This window comes from Rhinatrema bivittatum, chromosome 2 (genome assembly GCF_901001135.1).
Source record: "Rhinatrema bivittatum chromosome 2, aRhiBiv1.1, whole genome shotgun sequence".
NCBI lineage: Eukaryota > Metazoa > Chordata > Amphibia > Gymnophiona > Rhinatrematidae > Rhinatrema > Rhinatrema bivittatum.
In genome coordinates, this window is record NC_042616.1 from 792,870,697 (window position 1) to 792,894,273 (window position 23,577).

Here is a 23,577-nt window from a genome sequence, read left to right on the forward strand (position 1 = left end):
CTAGTAGTTCAGCAGGTATTGATTGAAGGTGTGAGATGTCCCCGCAAAATAGAGGTTCAACTAGACATGACTTGAGATATGAAAGTGCCTACAGCACAGACTGCAGGAAAAGCATTTGCAAATTAAGACTTATTCAGCAGATTTTAGTGATTCAGCAGATTACCTGACCCAGTTTCACTGAAAAAGACTGCCATCTCCCTGGTTATTTCCCAGATCAACTATTAAGATGGCAGAAGGGAGAAACGCAGTCCAGAACTCATTCAACCCATCAAGAGCTGATACCCTAATTTCCCTCATGGACCTCATTCTTAATATATCTGTGCAACCTATGGTAATAATGTATTAAATCCTACATTCATAGCCTTCTAAAGTGCTGTGTATGTTGTCTGTGACATATACATAAGAAATATGAATCTAAGGAAGTTACATCTTTAAAAACATATAGCTCACAAATTAAGAGAGAATTTAACCTTTTGGCACATAGTGACATTTTTCCATCACTGATTTACAAAGAATTCTATGAAATTTTTGAAAGTGCTTAGTAGATCTGAAAGAGTTAAATGTATTCCCCATGAAATTAAGAGGATAGAAATAAATCAGTAAATACTACTCAGTATATTTAGTCTACTTAACGATCTACCTAAAAATGCAGGAGAAGCCTAATATTGCGTGATCCATATATTCCGCCAAATGAGATGCAAATAGGACCCTACTGATCTTCTGTTTCCCGCACTCAAGCTGATGATCAGCTGCCTCCTGCAATTTTGTCTATCTTGTCCGCTAATCAGCTGCAACTATTTGAAGTTCATCCCACAATTAAAGCAGGGCCCTAAGTCTATTGGATATTACCATTCAATATTAGGAAGCCTTTTGTTCATGTTTGTATTTATTTACCTGAATTACCTCTTAGGTCAGTAGCTTTAATGTAGGCCCTGCTCTTCCAAGTGACAGAGAACAAATACAGCACATCCCTCATTATTTCCACTCTTGCCATATTAGTGATGTACATTATACTTTATCATTTTATGTTAATTTTATTTTCATGGAAATACAGCACTAGCTGCATTATAAATGGCAAGATTTATCCTGGCCATGCATCCTAATGACAAGCCGCTTCTCTGCAGCATTTCAAATTAATGGGGCTCTGATTACTCAGGCATTCAGTAGTTTAGCATGGCATATTTTCCTCATTAAGTTCTGGCATCTCAGAGATGAGCTACGACATCTAAATCCTAGGAATGATGGATTTTGGGAAGTTCTCAGTCCCCCCCAGCTACACTGCAACCAGAGCAGTAATGGGCAGAAACAAAATAAGAGTTCTCTGCCGGCTGCAGCCCAGGAGGCCTACGAGTTCTAATCCCTTCTCTGTTGGCAACTCTGTGTACGCTTAGGAAATTCATTTCATTTTGAAGACTGACAGTATCTACTTGTCACTGGGGAATCATTTTATTTCTGTGGACTCTGTTTAGTAGCCCAGGCACTAAGCACTGGTTGTCAGGTCGTCTCTCGATTCTCTCAGAAGCACAGGTTGCACTGTAGGTTTCTGAAGTAGCATAAAGTGTGTTTGGATTCCTTTTGCATTAAATTGCTGTTTTAAATGTGGAATGTTGTGGCCCAGGGCCACAACATTCCACAAGCACAAGGCCACAATTGTGAAGCCTCTGCATTCCAGCACCAAGATGCACCAAATATTGACCCTTGCTTCCTTCAAGTGCAGATGCACCCACACACAACTTCATACCCCAGTGCAGGGGCTGGAATCAGTGCAGGCGCTTTTCCATCCATGCATCCTCCTCTGCCTTGCCTCATGCTGCCTTCTTCCTTCCAGCATCCAGACTTGGAGGAGTTTTCTTGTTCTTACATCCAACTGGTTGAAATCTTTCTGAGGCCAGCCTATGATTTCCAAAGTTGTTTCCCCTATGTAAACAGGGAGGCCCTGGACCACAACATGCCACAGAGACCAGTTTGCTTACAGCCCATGGGAGAATCTTTGGATAACCCAGGTTCCAAGCCAACTGAGGCTGAAAAGTCCCTGACCCAGACATGGAAATGCTCAGAAACAAGCATTCAAAGAGGGATTTTTAATCATGGCTATGGTATCAGACATACACACAGGCGTTTTCCTCTAGGATGTTAGACATAGGAAGGGTAATTTTAAAACTGTGTGGGGTAGGGCTAAGCTCCACATGTAACTTGCGCATGTAGACTCTGTCACTTTCAAAGCAAACGTATGTGCATAAAATCACTTTGAATCTTATGCAGGTTAACACACAATACTTTTTAAAATAAAAAAGTATGTGCACAAGTTCCAATTCCACCCCTCCTAGAAAGCTCCCTGCGAGATGGACTAAATGTCCAGAGCTGGCACAATATATATGTGTGTGCAGCAGACGACGGTCAGGGAGCCGGTCAGTAGGGACATGGCATGCAGGGGAAGGGAGAATTAGGTGAGAGTACGTCAAGGGTAAGGCGGTGGGGCGGGGGGGTGACGTAGGGAACTTAGGGAGGGGCGAAAGGGAGCTGCTGTAGGACAGCCCTAAAAGTTTAAAAGCACACAAGCACAAGAAAACCCTCCTCTTTGCAGCAACTGGCATCCTCGTGGCAGTTCCCACCTGCCCTGCCCATCTGCAGGAGAGTTAGGGAAAACAAGTTAGATAGTCATAGCAGATGATGAGCTTGGGCGAAGCAAAAAGGAGCCCACAAGGGAAGCTAGCTCCTTCGGCAAGGGAGCATCACCAAGTAAGTGCGACGGAAACTCCCACACTTCAACGGCAGGGGGAACTGGAGGACAGCAAATAAGTCGGGGCACTGGACTTTCACAGAACGGGGGCCCCAGCCACGTCACGTGTTAACTAGCCCCAGCGGTTTGGGGCTTCAACGGCAGGATTATCCAAAGATTCGGAGGAAAAGAAGTAAAGTGAACCTGGTCACCCTGCACATTTTGGATAGTCAGACACAGTTATGAGTTGATAAGATTTGAGTTGCATAAAAATGCATTCGTTTTTTAATAATGATTTAATGCTAGATATAAATGGAATTGTTAAGGAAAACTTGTGCTGTGGCCATTATTTACCCACATAAAGATGTTTTTGTTGTGAACAAATGATTTTGCTGCCTTTCATTTTAAAGACATAAGTTTACTCTTTTGGGAGGGAGGACGTTTGCACCTGCACATACTGTGCCTTTCTGCAGATTGCGTGAACATACGTGTGTAACAGGGATATGTGGGTACTTTTTCACACCCAGTCTATTTTGTAAAAGTCATTTACAAGCATAAAAGTAGGTTTTTATGTGCATAAATGGCTTTGAAAACAAACCTTAAAAAAAAAAAAAAGCAATTTGCTCCATTTCTCAAACAGGCTTCTACCCGAGTCTTCTGTAGTACAAACAGCTGTTATATTTGTTTAATTTGGTTTACTTTATTTCATTCTCTTAATTTACCGCCTTTCTATGTTAACCAAAGTGGCTTATAATGAACAAAGATCAATTCGGATGCATAACAAAAGACACGTGCTATACATTTTAATAGCTGAAAGCAAAATATTCAATCCCCAATCATTTTTTGGACATATGTCAGAGTTATTCTGATTTTTTAAAAATTACTCAAACAAAGCAAAGCTATTAAAACAAAAGAACAAATAATTACAGTGAGCATTGGAGACCAAGGCTGGGTATGCAGGATTTACTCTACTTTTTACATAAATTCAACAAAATGATAGTGGCATATAGGAACACATCTAGGGGAATGAGGAGAGATTTTTATTTTACGTTTTATTTAAAGTGACTTACAGTATTGCGCTGACAGTAGTATAAATTCACAGAAAATTTTCAGAGGCTTCATTCAAATACCATGCAATCAACCGAAATTGGTTAAATAAACTTACTTATAAAGTCACAAATTAGGAAAACTATTGATATAAAGGTGTGACATTCATCTCAAACCAAATATAATAAAACTATCAATAAAAATTAATTTAAAAAATGAAAATAGAAAGAGCATACTTCTAGATCTTTTCTCTCATCCCAATGCCCTAGATGGCATGTCTCCACTAGGGATATGCATTTGGTTTGACATGAACTGGAAAACAGCAATGAAGTGTTCTGATTTCAGTTTTAAACGAAACAAATTTGGCCATAAAAAAAAAAAAAAAAAAAATTTAGTTCTCATTCATTTTCAGCCAAGCATTGCAAATAGTACACACTATTTCGGTAATACTTTACCAAAAAGAAATAATCTACACACAAAAAAAAAAAAAATTTATGACCCAAAACTGAAAAAAAAAGAAAAACCCCAACAAAATTGTTGGTTATGCACACCCCCAGTCTTCACTTCTTCTAATGTACATTGAATAGATTACTCTTCTCCCCCGTCATGTTTGATTGCATTATATACTGAAAGCTTCATAAATACTAGAAAATACCTTACTTTTATGTCACACTGATACTGTTAACTCTGTTTATAGAAATCACATCTATCTGGCACCTATCTGCCAGCTCTTAGCCGGTCTCTGTGACGGCTTTTGTATTTATGCAGATGATATCTAGTTTTATCTAGCTGTTAAAAACTCCTGGAATGAAACTTCTGAAAAAATGTCCTACTGCATGACTAAAATTAAGACCTGGTTGACCCAATACAAATGTACACTAAAGTTACGTAAAACAGAAACTGTACTAATGGAACCCTATGAAGCTATCTCTAATCCTGCTTCTTTAATTAATGGGGAAAATATAAAACTGGTTTCTCAAGCTAGAAGCCTTGGTTTCTATCATTGCCTCAAAAATATCACTTATTCCACAGATTCCAAAAAAAACTTATTCCAAAAACAGCTCACAGATGACCCTGAAGACACAAGATTCTGGCTCCATCTCAATATGGATTTCGAAAAGCACTAAACACAGAATCCCTTCTGATTTCTCTCATGGACTCAGTCTTCTTAAGTTCAGAAAAAAAGACAACCTCACCTACTCATTCTCCTCGACCTTTCTGCGGCCTTCGATACGGTCAACCACTCAATCCTCCTCGACCGACTAGCTGACATTGGTATTTCAGGCATTGCCCTAGACTGGTTCCGTTCATTTCTCAACAACAGATCATTCAAGGTCAAAATCAACAACAAAGAATCACAGGCAATCAGTTCAAACTTGGGAGTCCAGCAAGGTTCCTCTCTCTCCCCAACCCTCTTCAACATTTATCTTCTACCTCTCTGCTTCCTCCTATCTAAGCTGAAAATCAAACATCTTGTATACGCGGATGACGTACAAATCCTCATCCCTATCAGGAAGTCACTTCAAAAATCCTTAATCTTCTGGGAATATTGCTTTCAAGAAATTAGCTCGCTCCTCACCAAACTCAACTTAGTCATCAACAAGGACAAAACAGAATACCTCATCATCTCCCAAGAAGACAACTTCATCCCCAGAGAGATCTCCTCCATTATAATTGATCAACCACAAAAAGACATCATCTCTACTCCCAATCCACTTACAATCATTCTAGACAACCTCAAAAATACATCCTACGTAAGAGACTTAGGCGTGCTTCTGGACAATCAGCTGAACCTCAAAAAATTGGTAAACACCACAACTAAAGAATGCTTTTTCAAATTACAAGTCCTGAAAAAGTTAAAACCCTTACTACATGCACACGATTTCTGCCTCGTCCTGCAATCAATCATCCTCACCAAAGTTGACTACTGTAACGCGTTGCTACTCAGTCTTCCAGCTACCACCATTAAGCCTCTTCAGATGTTACAGAACTCTGCAGCTAGGGTCTTGACCAACTCTAATAAGAGAGACCACATCACGCCCATCCTCTACAATCTCCATTGGCTTCCGATTAAATACAGAGTCCTCTACAAAGTCCTGACCCTCATGCACAAATCCTTAAACAATTTAGCTCCAATCGATCTTACCCATCAGCTACGTACCATTAAATCAACAAGACCAATCAGAAAAGCCTACCAAGGCACCCTGTTCATCCCCCAAGCCAAATCTCTGCTAAGGAACTGGGCTTTTTCCACCGCAAGTCCTTCTCTTTGGAACTCTCTTCCACCAGACCTCAGACAAGACCCTTGCCACCAGTCATTCAAGAAAAAACTGAAAACTTGGCTTTTCAGCCAAGCATTTCCCTGATTACTCACAAGCCACTTTCAACTTGCAATTATGTTCTGTTTCGCTCTAATTGTATAACTCATCCCCCTTTCCCTCCCAATTAAACCCACCATCCTTATAGACCCCCTTTTTTTGTCCCTCCCCTCCCTCCACCCCCGTGTCCTCCCTATGCTTATCCTCCCTGCACCCTAGCACAATTTCATTCGATACTTCCACATGTTAGTTAATTTATTTTATGGTTTCTTCATCAGCCTCTTGCAAGGCATCTGTATAATAGGAATTTTTTCTAATACCATGTTATTTATTGTTTTTATATGTTTCTTATATTTATTTGTTACTTAAAAGTTCTTCGTTATATGTAATGCTACCAAGCTAGTTTAATTGTTCTCTGTAAACCGATTTGATTTGCATACAATGTAAGAAGATCGGTATATAAAAAACCAAAAATAAATAAATAAATCAAAGCTGTTAAGTCAAGGGGCACAGTTTCATCTGCTGTGAAGCCTCACCGTGCGTGCCCTGATCCTGTTTGCTATGACACCTCCCCACCAGCACAGGCCTCCAATGTGCTCTGTTCCTAGCTACCCGAGCCATTTCCTCTGGCCACCTGACTCAGCCTGTGGTGCGGCCTCCTCAGCAAGCTTCACCCAAGCTCCAGCCTCTATCTAGCCCTGCTCTACCATGCCCAGTCCAGTTTCTAGTATCCATTCCCTACTTTGCTGTTATGTTTAGGGAACACTAGGAGAGCGATCCCATCTTGAGGAGATTGTGTGCCCTTGGACCTCAGCACGATACCAGATGAATCCAAGACAGCACCGAGGGTTGGTGAGACGTGTCCAAGCATGGATGAGAACAAGGTCTAACCCTCTGCTGGACCTGCACACTTCGGGAAGGCCACCAACGCAATGGTGGTCTTATGAACAGTCCTCCGACCATTCCAAGCCCTTTCGGACCTGCTGCTGGGTAACGGCAAGAAGCGGCAGGCTGGATGGAGACTAGGGCAGCAAAGATCAGAACATGGAGATTCAGACAAAGACTCAGGAACAAGGTACTTGGGAGCACAGACGAAGACTCAGGAACGAGGTACTTGGGAGCACAGACTAAGACTCAGGAACGAGGTACTTGGGAGCACAGACTAAGACTCAGGAACAAGGTACTTGGGAGCACAGATGAAGACTCAGGAACAAGGTACTTGGGAGCACAGACTAAGACTCAGGAACAAGGTACTTGGGAGCACAGACTAAGACTCAGAAACAAGGTTCATGGTATTCAGAAGACTAAAGCAGGGTTCAAGGTATTCAGAAGACTCAAGCAAAGTACTGGGTTGAGACTGCGAAACAGCGCACCCTACACAGCCCAACCGCGGGACTGGTCGCGGCCCACGCTGGACTCAAAGTAGTCTCTAGACGAGATGGGGAATAATGAAAGGAACATGTCTCAGAAGCTGTCATGGCCTGCACCTGGAAGCCTGCAACTGGTCATGGCCTGCACCTGTCATGGCCTGCAGCTGGTCACGGACCACGCTGAAATGGCACAGGTACTGGAAGAGCCTTTGGCATGGACGGAGCAAGCACAAGGAACTCCGTAGACCAGGGACAAGGACAGAAGCAGAAGTCTCCCAGAGGCTTGTGCTGCAGAAGTTAGGAAGGCATTGCACCACGCGGCGCCCTACACAGCCCGCCTGTGGGACTGGTCATGGATCACAAAGTGGCACGCCAGGAAGGGTGGCAACAAAGAACCAGGGGTACAGGACATCTGGACTAGATCACGGACATCAGGAATAGGCAATGAAAATCACAGACATCAGGAATAGAAGACGAACATCTGGACTTTTAAAACATCAGGAAGAGGAACCTCAGGACATGAAGACATGGAACATCAGGAAACCACGGACACAGGAAGCAGATGAGACATGGAGTTCCAACGAAGGCCTGTCGGAGCGCTGGAAGTTGAGACTTCCAGGAGCAAGTAACTCCAATTCAAGGCAAGGCAGGACTGAAGGTGAAGCCCTCTTAGAGGGCTGAGACAGGAAACAGTCATCAAGTGGAGCCCAGGCATATCCGGCCATGGGCCATTTAAATCTTGTGAAGAGGCGTGGCCTGCGCCTTAGGAACAGAAGGCAGGAAGTTGTGCAGGACCATGGCCAGAGGTCATGCTGCTGCTAACGTCGAAGAGCAGGGCAGAGCCGAGAAACAGGCCCAGCATTGTCGGCAGCTCTCAAGCCACAGAGGGCAGACTGAGGAGCAGCTCCAGCTGCAAGAAAGACTGGGGACTGTGGCCTCCAGGCTGCGGGGCAGGCAGAGAGAAGGTAAAAGACTACCCAAGAGGGCAGAATCGTAACATTTGCTATTACCTTGTCTTGCCCCAATCTGTATCCAGTCCCAGTCTCTACTCAGTATCCTGTCCAAGCCTGTGACTGTATCCAACCCTCATCCGTGTTAAGTGTCCTTGTCCAGCCTGTTCTAGTATCCAATCCTCAGCTCCCTGCCTGTTCCATACCAAGACCTTTGCTTCCAATTTCCAGCCTGTGCAAGAACTCAGTTCCAGCTTGTGCCTGTTCTGCTTTGTCCAGCCTGTCCAGCTAAGACCTATCCAGCCCACAGAACCAAGGGCTCAAACTGCAAGGGAGGGAGCTTGCTAAGCAGCCCAGCCCAGCTTCCAGCTGTGATGAGCCATGATGTTTTGCAACTGAAGCCAAGCCCTACTGGCCACCAGAACCTAAGGGTTGAACCTAAGGGTTTAACCTGTGGGGGAAGGGGCTGGCTAGGCAGAAGACCAGCTTTTGCCCAGCCCTGCAGTCATGTAGTCCTGTACCATACACCTGTGGTGTTATATCTTAATCCGAGCCATGCACCCCATGACAGCAGGTTTCTACAAGTTTCAACTACTACATCCTCTCAACTCATTGTTGCCCTCTAGTTGTTCAGTTAATAATGCCATTGCTTGACTACTGCAAAACGCTATAATCTAAGTTTACCAGTGAGTGTGCTGACATCTAAACAGCTGTTGCAGAATGCCAATGTTTGATTGATTTCAGGACTTTTGATCATGCCGGTTTTGTCAAGCCTTCACTGGCTCCCAATTCAATACAGAAGTAAGTACAAAATGTCCCTGCTAGTCCATAACCCATTAACCTTAGCAAATGCTCCTTGGATTACCATCCTTGCTGACACTATATTGTCCTACTAGAGCATTGTGCTCTTCACAAATGGTCTTACATGAGATTTCCTCTTTCCATCAAGTTCATTTATCCAAGATTCGCAAGTCAACCTTCTCTGTAGTGGCTCCTGACACATGGAACCACTGATCTTGTGAGTTAAGATCATTACAATTTACAAAGACCTTTAAAAAACAGTTAAAAACCTTACTATTTGCTCAGGCCTATCAGTAAGCGTTAATGATCTTAATGTTTTTTTCTTATTTCTGCTGCTGGATGTATTCTTAGTTTAAGTATCTTAATTTATATGTTATCTTGTATTGTTTTATTGTTAGCTGCCTGGGACCATTGTGTGTTGGTTGCATATAAATAAACTATAAACAGGCCTGTGACTTATAGGGACAAATACATATAACCATCCAGAATCATAGGGTTAATAAGGGATTGTAAACATTTATCTTCCACACTAGAAACATCACTCCACAGCAAAATACCACCAGCATTGACAGATACTATGGCTATACTTTACTTATTCATATATTATTACAAACCGCAAATTAAAGCACCATTGGCCAGAATTTCTTAAATACTAATTGAAAACAAATTTGTAGTAAGAAACCTGGCCTGTTTATTCTCCTGGATAATCAATAATCTCCAGGATTGATTATCCAATAGAAAATCCATCTGATAAAGTTTACAAGGGTCTGGTACTTTATATAAAAAAATCTATACAGTTATTTAATAAAACTGAATGGTATTTTCATAGCTCTGTTCAAACACTCCGGACCTTTCTCCTCTTGAAGAGGTGAATGGTCTTTGTAAATCCATTACTTTTTAAACCATGGAACTGGTGTTTGAGTAAATAACAGAGCCTTGTATATATTCACCTATTATCCCTTTAAGACTTATTAACACTAGGTCTCTATTGGAGAAATACCTGATTTGCAAATATGCAAAAAATTGACAATTTGGGAACTCAAAAATTCTCCTGAATTCACTGACATTTTCAAAATGGATAACAACAAATATCTGCTTTCATCTTGAATATGAGACTTCAAAATTGTTCTTTAAAAGATTCTAGACAGGAAGTATTCATATCAAGAATGGGTGTATAGAGAGTAATGAAATCTCAAATCAATCCCTTTCTTCTCTGAAACTGCCTCCAGATCTTCAGGTAGAACAAATGACAAGATTTGTTTTTGTGGGTCAAGTATTAAATTTCAAGCACAGCACTTGAAAATTAAATCACAGCACACAATTCAAAAAATATTTCCAAACAATAAAGGAAGGAGGTGAAAACTCATCTCATCTCTAAGTTAAAAAATTATGTTGTATGCATCCAAGCCTTCAAAAACCTGGGCACTAAGTCACCAATATTGTAATCATGCAAAAATCAAGAAAAATAAGCAGAAAAGTTTTTAACCATAAATATCAATCCATATAATACAAGTGAACCATAAATCAAAAATAACAAACCTGTATCTAAACAAAGGAGAGAGAAACTGACCAAGCTGTAAAAATAAACATCTGCTCACACACAGATTACTTTAAGGATTTCAGTTGTTGAAGGTAAAGGAAAATGACACTTCAAACTTTGATAAATAATCAAACATACTCAGAAATCTGAGCTTAAACTCAGCTCTAATAGGAAGAAGTTTCTCCTGCGACCCCAGAATTTTCTTAGGTCCTTTTCACAGACATTCTACACACGATGCGTCAGAAAAAGGTCCTCCAGCAGTGCATATTGCTCCATGTTCCAGCCTTGCCTGCTCTCCGCTCCAAACTTTGTTTGGTCCCAGTCCCTGCCTCATATTGATCCTGCTTCTTTGTGTGGCCTTGGCCTTCCTTGCTCCACCTTGCCCTTTTCCTACCATGCCTTGTTCCAATTCTTGTCCAGTACTGCCCCGGTCCTTCCCTTGTCTGTCTGTCTCGTCCACCTCTGACAGTCTTCCAGTTTTGACCTCAGCCTTGGTTCTTGACTACTTTACTTGTTTCTGCCTGCCCAAATCACCGCCTAGACCTTGATGCTGCTGGTTATACGCCTGCCCTGACCTCAGCCTGGACTCTGACACTGCTTGCTTGCTGCCTACCCTGGCCTGCGACTGGACTCTGCCTGACCGCTATCTATAGGATCCTCGCCTAAGCCCTGCTGGCCCTTGTAATCCAAGGGCTCCACCTGAGGAGAAAAGGGCTGGTATAGGTGAAGCCCAGACCTTGTCCCAAGAGAGCATATCCATTTGCTGTCGGCATAGGCCTAGTGAGTTCGCCTGTTGGGCTACGTCAACCATACCACAGCCAAGGGCTCACATTCGATGACATCTAGATGCCATATCTCTGCAAGGATATAGCCAGAGTGAAAGAGAGAGATACACACAGACACACACGAGAGGCAAGGCAAGGGTATAAGATACAGACATACAAAAGTATAAATAATATACAAGCAGCAAACATTTTCAGTAAAAAGGAAATTTTACAACAAGAGGGCATAGTATGAGATTTAAAGTAGGTAGACTCAGGAATAACATTTGAAAATATTTCTTCATGAAAAGTGTGTTGGATGCATGGAGTAGGCTCCTGGGAAAGGTGGTGGAGACAAAATAGTAACAGAAGTCAAGGCAACATGGAACAAAGCACAGAGAATCCTTAGATATCAGGGAGAGAAGGGATAGATAGAGAACAAATGGGGCCTACAGCAAAGCAAATTTGTTAGATTAGATGAGCCTTATGCTCCTTATGGATCATCCCATTCTTTGTTTAAATAGCCATGTCACCGATATCCTCTACACTAGGTGCCAACATTATTTGAATGCAAATACTCCCTTGTACCTAACCCTATCCATGCTCTCCAAACCATCAAGTAGACCCATGATTCACCTCATGTCCTACTTACAATCTACCTCATATCTCTAATCATGTGTTTATATTCCCCACCTTCTTATAAACTATGATGCAACTGTACTGTAATTTTAATTATAAATTTGAATATAATCCACTTTAACACTATTCTTAGGAAAAGGCAGAATATTAAAAGTTAATAAATGAATTAAATTTGAAAACATGCATAAAGTTAGAGCTCACTATACTAAGAATAAGCAATCTGAATTTCATCGATAATAGCCTACAGATCTGTACAAAACCAAGAGAGTAGAAAGGGAAATAAACAGTTGATATTCCAAGACTATGTGAGAATTACACAAGAAAAGATCGCTCCATTCTGCTCAAAGTTGCAGGAAAAAAGCATTAAATTTGTGATGCACGCAGTTCAGCTCAAAGACTTTGCTCAAGGAAAACAAGAGCTATTCAACTCAGTGCAGGATGCAGCAGCTTTTGTGAAGGCACACTACAAGGATAGCACTTGCTCTGTATTTTGTTGACTGCCTTGTAGTTAATTAGCACCCAGGCTAGCAAGCTTCCAAATGATCAGAAGATAGAAAATTGTGACCCAAGTCCTCTTTTTCTTTCTTAGGGTTGTGGCTCAGTGTGTGCAAACATGTATTTAAATGCAAACAACCCATTTAGAGTAGTTCTCTTTCACTGTTTTAATGGGTGAGATTTTGGTGTTTAGTTAGCAATACCTCTATTTTTCAGATAGCAGCTTCATTTCAGAAAAAAGATTTTGACAATAAACAAAAGGCTGTGTAGGTATCTTTTGAACCCGCACAATGAGAAAATATTTATAAAACTTGGGCACCAAACATTTTTAGGATTAAGGGACATTTATATATTTTCAGCCACCGACTTTCCACATGCCTGGACCTCACTGGTGGCAGCCGCTGTCTGTGGCTCAGACCCTGCAGACAATCATCACTGTGTGGGGAATTATGAGCTCTGCCAGCAGGCCATGTCAGGGTTTAACACTAACTTCCCTTCTCCCTGACCTTTGCACTGAATGAAGCAACTCTAGTGCTTAAACCTCTCTGCCTAAGGAGAGGATACCTGACTGTCATGTATTTCTCTAGCTTATAATTAACCCTGATTGCCTGAAAGAAGAGCTAGTTGCCACGTAGTCAGATGCAGGACAAAGACAGGAGGTATAGGATTCAGCAGCCAATGAAATGATCCGTACACACCCCCTGAGCCAAGCCAATAGTGTAGTGACACGTCTGTATGCTATGGGGAGAGGAGCCAATGATGTGATCACACATTGTATGCTATTGAATGTATGCACAATAAAAAGGGGACCCACGGGAGTGGTCCTCCCCTTTTCCTGCCTGCCATGAATCCTGCCTGATGTGTCTTCATTGCCTCAATACACTGTAACTTTCTGCAGCCTGGGATCTATTGACAGTTACCATTTCTATAGCCCAAACCCTGATAGCTGTGGCCACCACAGCTCTCTACAGCCTGACCCTGCCGACAGCAACTATCGACTCTCTACTGATTAGACCCTGCCAAAAAAACAGCCACCACAGCTCTCTATGGCCTGAGCCCTGCCAGTGGCAGTTTCTACAGCTCTCTGCAGCTTGGCTCTCCCAACAGCAGCCACCAACTTTCCATGCTCTAGGCCCTGCCAGCATCTCTTCTATTGGATGACAGAGCCGGAAGTTTAGGCACTCAGGCAAACCGGCGCCAGAGATATTCCATCTCTGTATGTATGCGTGTGCGTAGTTGTGTGTGTGTATGTACACACACACACTGACAAGCCTAGTTGTCCTTCCTGTTCAGTTTAACTATGAAGGAGGAAGGCTGAGTTTGCTCATTGGTGCAAATGAATATATGAAGAGAAGTGAAGTGATGTACCTAAGGGAGAAAATTTATTCTTAATCACAAATATTTCTATCTGCACATTATGGCAAGATTTGTGTGTTAGGCTCCTTGGAGAGCTGTGCAGTGTTTTTCCCCCCTGAAGCCAGTTTTGGTGAAACAGCGGCCTGTGCTGAGGAGGCAGCAACTGACTGATTTAATTGAAGGAAAAACGAGTGCATCATTATCTAGCAAGCTGTAAGATCCTAACATATCCAAGAGAGTTATAAGAACTGATTCATCTGAGGACTCTTTCCAGCTCCTTACATCTTTTTGATTTGAAAATAAGCATTTATTTCTAAAATTGTATGGGGTAGATTTTCAAAGGGGTACACGCATACAATACGCGCATACCTCCCGAAAACCTACCCCAAACCCCCCCTGCGCGCGCCGAGCCTATTTTGCATAGGCTCGGCGGCGCGCGCAAGCCCCGGGACGCGCATAAGTCCTGGGGCATGCATGGTGGGGCGTATTGGGGGCGTGCCGCGAGTGACAAGGCGTTTCGGGAGCGGGCCGAGAGTGATGCAGCTTTTCGGGGGCGGGCCCGGGGGCGTGGTCGAGGCCTCCGGACCAGCCCCCGGGTCGGGTGATGGCGCACCAGCAGCCCGCTGGTGCGCGCAGATTTACGCCTGCTTTCCGCAGGGCCGGGGGGTGGGTTAGGTAGGGGAAGAGAGGGGAAGGTGAGGGGAGGGGGAAGGAAAGTTCCCTCCGAAGCCGCTCCGATTTCGGAGCGGCCTCGGAGGGAACAGACAGCGCGCGCTGGGCTCGGCGTGCGCAGGTTGCACAAATGTGCACCCCCTTGCGCGCGCCGACCCCGGATTTTATAAGATACGCGCGTATCTTATAAAATCCAGCGTACTTTTGTTCGCGCCTGGTGCACGAACAAAAGTACGCCCGCGCGTACATTTATAAAATCTACCCCTATGTGTACATCGTCATTCTGTTGTTTTTAAATTGTTACTTCATTAATTTGTTGAAATATTTATATTTTGCAATGCATTTATTTTGAATATTTCAACAGCTACATAAGTGCTACGGGGCGGATTTTAAGAGCCCTGCTCACGTAAATCCGCCCGGATTTACGCGAGCAGGGCCCTGCGCGCCGGTGCGCCTATGTTCAATAGGCCTACCGGCGCGCGCAGAGCCCCGGGACTCACGTAAGTCCCGGGGTTTTCCGAGGGGGGCGTGTCGGGGGCGGGGCCGAGTGGCGCACCGTTTTCTGGGCGGGACGCGGCGTTTCGGGGGCGGGCCCGGGGGCGTGGTTTCGGCCCGGGGCGGTCCGGGGGCGTGGCTGTGCCCTCCGGAACCGCCCCCGGGTTGCGTCTAGGCGCGCCAGCGGCCCGCTGGCGTGCGGGGATTTACTTCTCCCTCTGGGAGGCGTAAATCCCCCAACAAAGGTTGGGGGGGGTTTAGACAGGGCCGGGGGGGTGGGTTAGGTAGAGGAAGGGAGGTGAAGGTGAGGGGAGGGCGTTAGCGAATTCCCTCCGAGGCCGCTCCGATTTCGGAGCGGTCTCGGAGGGAACGGAGGCAGGCTGCGCGGCTCGGCGCGCACCGGCTACACGAAATCGGTAGCCTTGCACGCGCCGATCCAGGATTTGTGCGGCTACGCGCGTATCTACTAAAATCCCGCGTACATTTGTTTGCGCCTAGAGCGCCAACAAAAGTACGCCAACGCGCCGTTTTTGAAAATCTACCCCTTTATGTAGAGGTGTTTTCGAGGTATATATATATGTATGTATATATATATATATATATATATATATATATATACACACACACAGTAATCAAAGCTGGGGAGAACAGTAATGAAGCAAAATGCAACCTATTTATAAAAAAATATACAATATTATTTAATTGATATCACAAATAAATATGAGCATAAATATAGTTACCAAATTACTGTGCGTACAAAATACAAGTGGACACTGAAAATAAAGTCTGCATGTACTGTCTAATTCCAGTGTATACACAACGTGAATTAAAGACACCTGGCCAAGTCCATAGTACATTGTGGTTAAACACACTGTGAAGATGTTTCAGGTACAAATTAATTCAAATATAGGTTGGTTAGTATCCCACTTGAAACACATCAGTATAGCTCAAATCAAATTTGTGAAAAGTCCTTCACAGATATTCAAACATGCATATGTTTTTATAGGAAGAGAAAGGCCCATTCCCCCGATAAAGGGCCTTCTCATCACAGTAATGACTTCCTCAGTCTCATTTTGGGTTTCCTGATAGTCAAACACGGAGAACAAAGTCCAAGACTGGTTAAGCAAAATGTGAAGTCTGATCGAAGTTTAATATTTAATCCTCAGAGCTGTCTTCGTGATACATTTCAGCCTGTAACATGTGCAATAACTCTACCCTCCCCCCAGGGCTTTGTTTTATAAAGAGGCTGCATTTTAAGTTTCTTCATTAGTATTTTACCGAGCTTTGATTACTCTGAGTTATTCGTGAGCACTTTAGTTGGTATTTTGGATTGCCTAGCACAATATATACACACACACAAAGTTTTATTTCACTTGCTTTCCTGTCTGACAGGAAACTTATTATTTGTTTGTTTGATTTTTATATACCAATATTCAACTAGAGTCATCACATCACATCATTACAGCCCAACTAAGGAGTTCTCAATTTATTTCAGTACTTCAATGGATATTGAAGATGAAATCTTTTGCTATTCAATAACAAATATACTCTACATTGCCAAGAAAAAATATAAAAAGTTAAGAACCCTATGAAAATGACATCCAGATGCAAAACAAAAATAATTCCACTAGAATTTACTCTAAGTATAATTATCAAAACACAACCAAAACGGAACTCCTTGTCATCTCTCCCAATGATAATAACCCCCACGTCTGCAACACAATCCTACCTTCAGCAAGCCAGGTGAGAGACCTCGGTACTATTCTGTACAATAGAATGAACTTCAAAAATTTAATTAACACCACCACAAAGGAATGCTTCTATAAGCTACATGTTTTAAAAAAGCTAAGACCGCTCCTGCACTTTCATGATTACCGTTCAGTCTTACAAGCCATTCTATTTTCAAAGATCGACTACTGCAACGCGCTACTGCTCGGCCTCCCCTCCTCCACAACTAAACCTCTACAGATGCTGCAGAATGCCACAGCCAGGATCCTCACAAATTCTCGTCGTAAGGACCACATCACACCGAAACTTAAAAACCTACACTGGCTTCCCATCCACTATAGAATACTATTCAAGACCTTGACCATCATCCACAAAACCATCTACCATCATTCCTCACTTCAACTCATATTCCCACTCGAACTCCATACTTCTACCAGACCGACCAGATCCGCATACAAAGGATCTCTCCAGGTGCCCCCAAACAAATCCGTCATTCACAACTCCATCCAAAAACGAGCACTGTCCTCCGCGGGACCACATCACTGGAACTCACTACCCCCAGATCTACGACAGGAACAATGCCATCTCGCCTTTAGAAAGAAACTGAAAACTTGGCTGTTCTCTCAAGCCTTCCCATGAGGAGACATCCTCAACTAGCAATGTCTCATACACCTCTCCACTTCACCTTTCCTCCTCACCTGAAGCCTACAACCATTCCCCCTGCCACCCCCCCCCCCCCCCCTCAGTTCTGGCCCAAGCCATCGCCCCTGTATGATGCCTCCGCGGACAATTTTCTAAAGGAACTGTTAATACCCGAGCTACTTATTTATATTATCAGTTAAATTAACTCTCCTATCAAATCAATTGTTTTAGTGTTTTTTACTATTTTGCATTACTCTTCTGGAACATTTTCTCAAACTTCTTCTCTTTCTTAAATAATCCTGAATTGTACTCCCTTGTTCATTGTAACTTTCTTTCTTTCATCCAGTTAAATGGTTTCCCCTGGTTCTGCTGTAAACCAGTACGATACGACTTGGTCTTGAGCATCGGCATATTAAAAATAAATACACACATTTTTGTATGTACCTTTCTGTTAACCGTTCTGATGGTATACAACTTAACGACGGTATAGAAAAGATTTTAAATAAATAAATAGCTAGCTGTCGATTTGAAAATGGATATGCCTACTTATTTATAAAATAGACCAGTATACTCTGCTATAGTAAAACAACAATTGAGTGCACAATTGTGTCATAATATTTTGAGGAGTTTGTCTTTTTGGGGTGGAGGTTGCCTCAACTGTTTCCTTCTGTTTCTTTTGGGCTTCCAACTTAATCAGAACTGGCCAATATTGGGCCTATATCAACATAAGTCTTCAGTCAAACTATACAGGGTTTATCTACATTTTAACTCTCTTCCCCCTTCTCATCTACGCCAGGTATATCAGTGAGAGTCCAAGCCAAATCCCTCTGAAACTCAGTATTCATGCACCCCGAATCTAATCACTGGGTTTTGCCACTGGACAATGGAACAGATTCTTCCTCCTAGCAGCTTTCAGTGCTGCCTCTGAAACAATGTTGTACATGTTAACATTGCGCTTAGTAGGTTTTTGGGGGGGTTTTGGTTCGGTTTTGGGTTTTTTTTTTACATTTTGTGAGAACCTGATTATTCTTGCTTCTTGTTGCAGAGGTGGACCCCTTGGCCCGAGGAGGTGTTGGCACCTTGGTGTTGGTTTCCCCCACTGTCGAGAGGCGGGGACGAACGGGAAGCAGAGGCCAACTGGAGCTTCGCCAATACCAGCCCTCGTTCCCCGCAGGTTGAGCCCTTGGGTACCGGGGTCGGCTGGTCTTAGGTGGGCTTCCTTGTGGTTGATCCCGGAGAGAGACTCCGGCAGCGTGCCAGGAAGCAGCGGAGGCACAGGGTCCAAGGGAGCAAAGTCGAAGACTAGGCCAGGTTCCAGAAGCCCGGACAGACAGAAGCAGGCGAGCAGTTAGGAACCAGTTAAGTCCTGGCTTGCAAGGAGGCAGGTGCCTAAGGAAGGCCACGTCCAAGGCAGTCAGCTGGAAATAAGATCAGGTTCAAGCTGAAGTCAGGGCAGGCAGCTGGAGACCAGGTCAGGTCCAAGCAAGGGTCCAAGCCAAAGAATCCGTCCAGAGCGTGGTCATGAACAAGCAAGGGTTAAAGGCAAGGAATCCATCCAGCGTGTGGTCAGGGTCAAAGCCAAGGAATCCATCCAGAGGGTAGTCCGGAATCAGGAAGCTGGAACTGGAACACAAGGACTGGAACAGGAACACGAAGACTAGAACAAGGTCAGATACAGGAACAAGAACACGAACGTGCAGCAACTAAGCACACGATAGGAAGCGTGGTGACCTGTTGCCCCGATCAATGACATCATCTCTGAGCGCTGGCAGCCCTTGCCTGCCACGGGCGCTTTAAATAAAGTAAAGGCGCTCGCATGCGCGCGCCTAAGGAGAGCAGACGCAAAAGCAGTCTGTGGCGGCATCTCCGCCGTGTTCCCGAGCACGCCGGCGGCCGGCAGGGCCGTGAAGAAAAGAGCTGCACCGGGGGCACCCCATCCCCAGGGAGCCGGGGCCCGCCCCCGCCACGCGGCAGGTGAGGAAGGCCAGTTGCAAGCTCCGCGGCCGGCTGACGCAACACTTCTTTTCATGTTAACAGGTATTTAATGAGATGATTTATATGTTATTTATTTAAAGTAGAATGGGGACAAAAAACTAATGAAGATAATTTTTTAAAAACGAACCAGGAAAGCAGCATTCTTCATAGGAAAAAAAAAAAAAAAAAAAAAAAGCTATGAAGAAGGGGATGGCCACATGGAATTAACAATTCATAAGCCCATGACTCATAAACCACTACAGAAAATGCATACAAAACATACAATATGTTACAACTGGTAGCTTACAGGATGATCCTGCGAATCACCACACTCACCCTACTGTCACCAACAGTAGGGTGACAGCCAACGCCGCAGCCAACGCGGCGTTGGCTGCGGCGTTGGCTGCTCGCAGCCAACGCCGCCAGCAGTCACTCACTTCCCTCAGCAGGGTGTTGCCCTCCTCCACACTCTCTAAGGGCACGCAACAACATCCCCCTTCTTAAAGGGTCCACAGTGGGATTGGCCGCGGTGCCCTTGGATGATATCACTGGGCTTAGCCCTATAAAGGGCTCCTCAGACTTCTGCATCTTGCCTCAGCAACATGTCTCTTACCTTGCATACTGCATGTGGCTTGTCCTCCTAGCCGGCCTTGTTTTATCTTTCCATCCTGCCTTGTTTCGGCCAGCCTTGCCTTGCTCTTCAGCCTGCTGTACCTCGTTTGTCTAGTCTTTCCTTCCTTGCATTCTCTTTGGATTGACTACTGGTTTTGACCCCCTTGCCTGGACTCCAACTACTCTGACTGTAGACAGCCACTGACTTCCTGCCTGGATATTGAACTTGGTGTTTACTGCCTGCCTAGACCCATGCAAACCTGGATTCAATTCGCTGAATTGCCCCTAGAGACCCACCTAAGTCCTGCCAGGCTCCCAGAACCCGAGTGCTCAACCTGCATGGAATGGGGCTGGTATAGGTGAAGCTCCCGTCCTTCCCGCAACAGGGTATCTCCGCCAGCTGATGGGGTGGGCCTAGTGGATTTGCTCACTAAGTAGCGCCATCCTTCCCTCAGTAACAGGATCCACACTTCTAACAGATATCACATAGTAGCAATAAATATGTGGTCTCTGGCCTTGTTCCCTCTTTTTTTGTTAGTACCCAAAGTAGAATTTTTATATGTACTATTACCATTTGTCTGTGACTTACATAGTATATTAAAACACATTCTTTTCAAAAGATATTTGAAATAAAATTGCATGGCATGAAAACTAATTCTTACCGTTGACAGCAATCTGCCCTGTGGTTCGAGGAACTCCAACCAGAGTGACTGGATACAGGCCAGATTCAGCGGGCAGAGAAAGAGCAGCTGGAAGGGATTCAAACTCTACTCCACTTGTCATAAGTCCCTGGAAACAAATTTTAGTCTCCATTATTATTGTACTGTCATTCATGCGAACAAGCCCATCATATACTACTAACAGGTAAAGACAGCAAACATTGTTACTACATCATGTCATGATGTAGTAACAATCAGAGGCAAAATGTCTCCACTTTAGCTCCGTTTAACATTCAAGTTTCTCAGTGTACTTTTGGTAAATTTCTTTGCATAGCTCATTAAGCCCCATTTTAACAGTCATACACAAATTTTACAGAGTTTTATAGGCTAGATCACTTAAAGTAATGACAATATCATATCATATGCTCAAATTCTAGTTATTTAACTTATGCCTGATCTTTCAGCACAGATCTCTCTGAAATCAAACTCGGGATAAATATAAAAAAAATTGATGTTAAATTTGTGCATAAAATTAATACACTTTTTTAAATTGCATTAATTAGTTTTATTACAAATACAGTAAGCTGATATGCATAGCAAATGGTGGTTTAAAAAGGTGTTCTAAAATGGCAACGTTAAAAATTCAGTATTAAATATTAACACTGGATTTGTTTATTTCAGGGATGGGTTCCTCCGAATGATCCTCCGATTTGCCCACTTACTGCCTGGCCTGCACACGATATCACCGAGGATTACAGCCTGCCGCATGCCATTGAGGACCGGATTAACCCCCTCATTATCGGATTCCTCCTGAGAAACCTTAAGGCCCAGGACGTCTAATAAGGTATACGTGCACTTTTACCCACTGAAGTGAAAGCTCAAAAGCCCCCAGTCGGGAACCCTTGCATCGAAGAGCACTGGGCCAGGAGCCATCTGATCAGCACACCCCCCCCCCCCAACAAGGGACACCCCCCTCCCCCCTCAGGGCCAAAATGGCACTAGTTCAGCATAGCTCATGCAAAACTATCCCATCAATATCTTAGTATCAGATTTACTCAGCTCAACTGGTGACCATTACAGCCCAAGAAGGTTCAATTCAGAGAGCCCCTGGGCTTAGGATCTCAGGTCAGCTGTGAATGTAACATGAAATTTTTGCATCTCAATCAAATTGAATCTCCACTCGCAAAGAAAAATAAATAAATAAAGACAGACAGACAGACAGACAGACAATGGTTTCTAGAAATTCCCCTTGGTTCAGAACAATAAAATCAACTGACATTATGAGCAGCTTGCTAACTGGGCTAAGCAGCAGCCTAACCACTTTTCTCTCATCGTCTACTGCAGCCACAAACAATTAACATTGAAAATCTGAAAGAATATGGGAATTACTCAAGTCAAGCAAACAGCAGCCCTTGTTAAAACGTGGGAACAAGTCAAAAACAGTCAAGTCAGCTACGGTCGTGAAAAATCACGCACAAGAATGTACAGGAAGAATTAGTGTGAAGCAGATAAATAAAGGGAGGAAGGGGAATAATAATGGAGATATAGGCAGGAAAGCAAGCAAAAGCACTGATAACGTATACCGAAGAGATGAAAAGGCATAGAAAGAATAAAAGAATAATTACAAGCACTGAGGTCCCTTTAAGTGAAGGCTGACCACAATTTAATGTATAAGTAAAAGCCGTGAGGTTTAATATTGGAAGAGTAGGGAAGGGAGCCACCATAAGATTATCAAGGGTAAAACAGGTAGAGTAGAAGTTCTTCACTTAGTACTGCATTATCAGGTTTCCCTCAGGTGACCTTGAAGCATAGAACCTGACTATAAGGTGACCTCTTTATCATTATCAGACCTCTTTTATATTTTTTCCATTAATTTCACTTATAAAAAGAAAAAGGCTGATGGATAGAGGGGCTGAAGATACATTTAGAAAAGGCAGAGAGATATCATGAGCCTCATGCATCAAATTCTAAGAAAAAACACTACATGCCACAAAAATAAATGTTGCCATCTCAAAAGGATGTGTCCTGGAAAAGTCATTCTCCTTTTTACAGCTACGCTCATAAACTGCCACTATAAGGATCTCAGAGTGGCAACGTAAAGAACGTGCTCTGTTTTAAAGTGATGACAAAGTGTATTGATCGTTATATTTATTAGAGTGTGTGTTTACTGAGCATGTTATGCAAGACTAAAAATGAATCACCAGGAACTAGTCTTATGATGACACTAAGTGGGAATAGTGAGATTACTTAAGCTGATATCTCTATTCTATTGCTGTATGCATATTTTGATTTGATGTTTTGTGATTAGAAGCAAGTCATCAAAGTGCAGAAAACGGTGAACGTGCTGTTTACTATATGTAATTATTTGTGCATTTGGAGGCGAATTTTAAAAGCCCGACGTGGGTGGTACATGTGCATTTCGAGACTTGACCCAGAAATGTGCGCGCAAATACTTAAGCGGTCCCCTGCCGCGTAACTTTACTTCTGCTATGGATGGGGTGTAAGTTAAAATAAATAAATTAATGAGCTATTTTGGAAGAATGTAAAGGGTAACTGGGTGGTGAATAGGATATCGAACCGGGGGGGGGGGGGGGGTTGGAGGACCTAACAGGTTACTGGGCTAACTGGGAAGAAACTGGTAAAACAAGCAATGGTGTCGGCACCTGTTCCTTTTAAAATTTCCCCACGCATGCAGTAGAAGTGGCTTTTGTGCACAGAGGCGTGCGTCCACTTAAAATTGGGCACACTAGTGTGTGCAGCCAGGCTATTTTATAACAAGCACACGTACACACATTTGTT

The 23,577-nt window shown here is 43.5% G+C and overlaps 1 protein-coding gene across 5 annotated transcripts in view; it reads right to left on the reverse strand.

The window, feature by feature from the left end:
- TRAPPC9 (trafficking protein particle complex 9) overlaps nucleotides 1–23,577 on the reverse strand; it is a 1,860,352-nt gene that overhangs the window by 1,548,005 nt on the left and 288,770 nt on the right. For all 5 annotated transcript variants that reach the window (XM_029592072.1, XM_029592073.1, XM_029592076.1 and 2 more), the window contains one exon: nucleotides 20,782–20,908. In XM_029592072.1, the coding sequence (XP_029447932.1) occupies nucleotides 20,782–20,908 (127 nt within the window). The remainder of the gene's footprint in view (nucleotides 1–20,781; nucleotides 20,909–23,577) is intronic.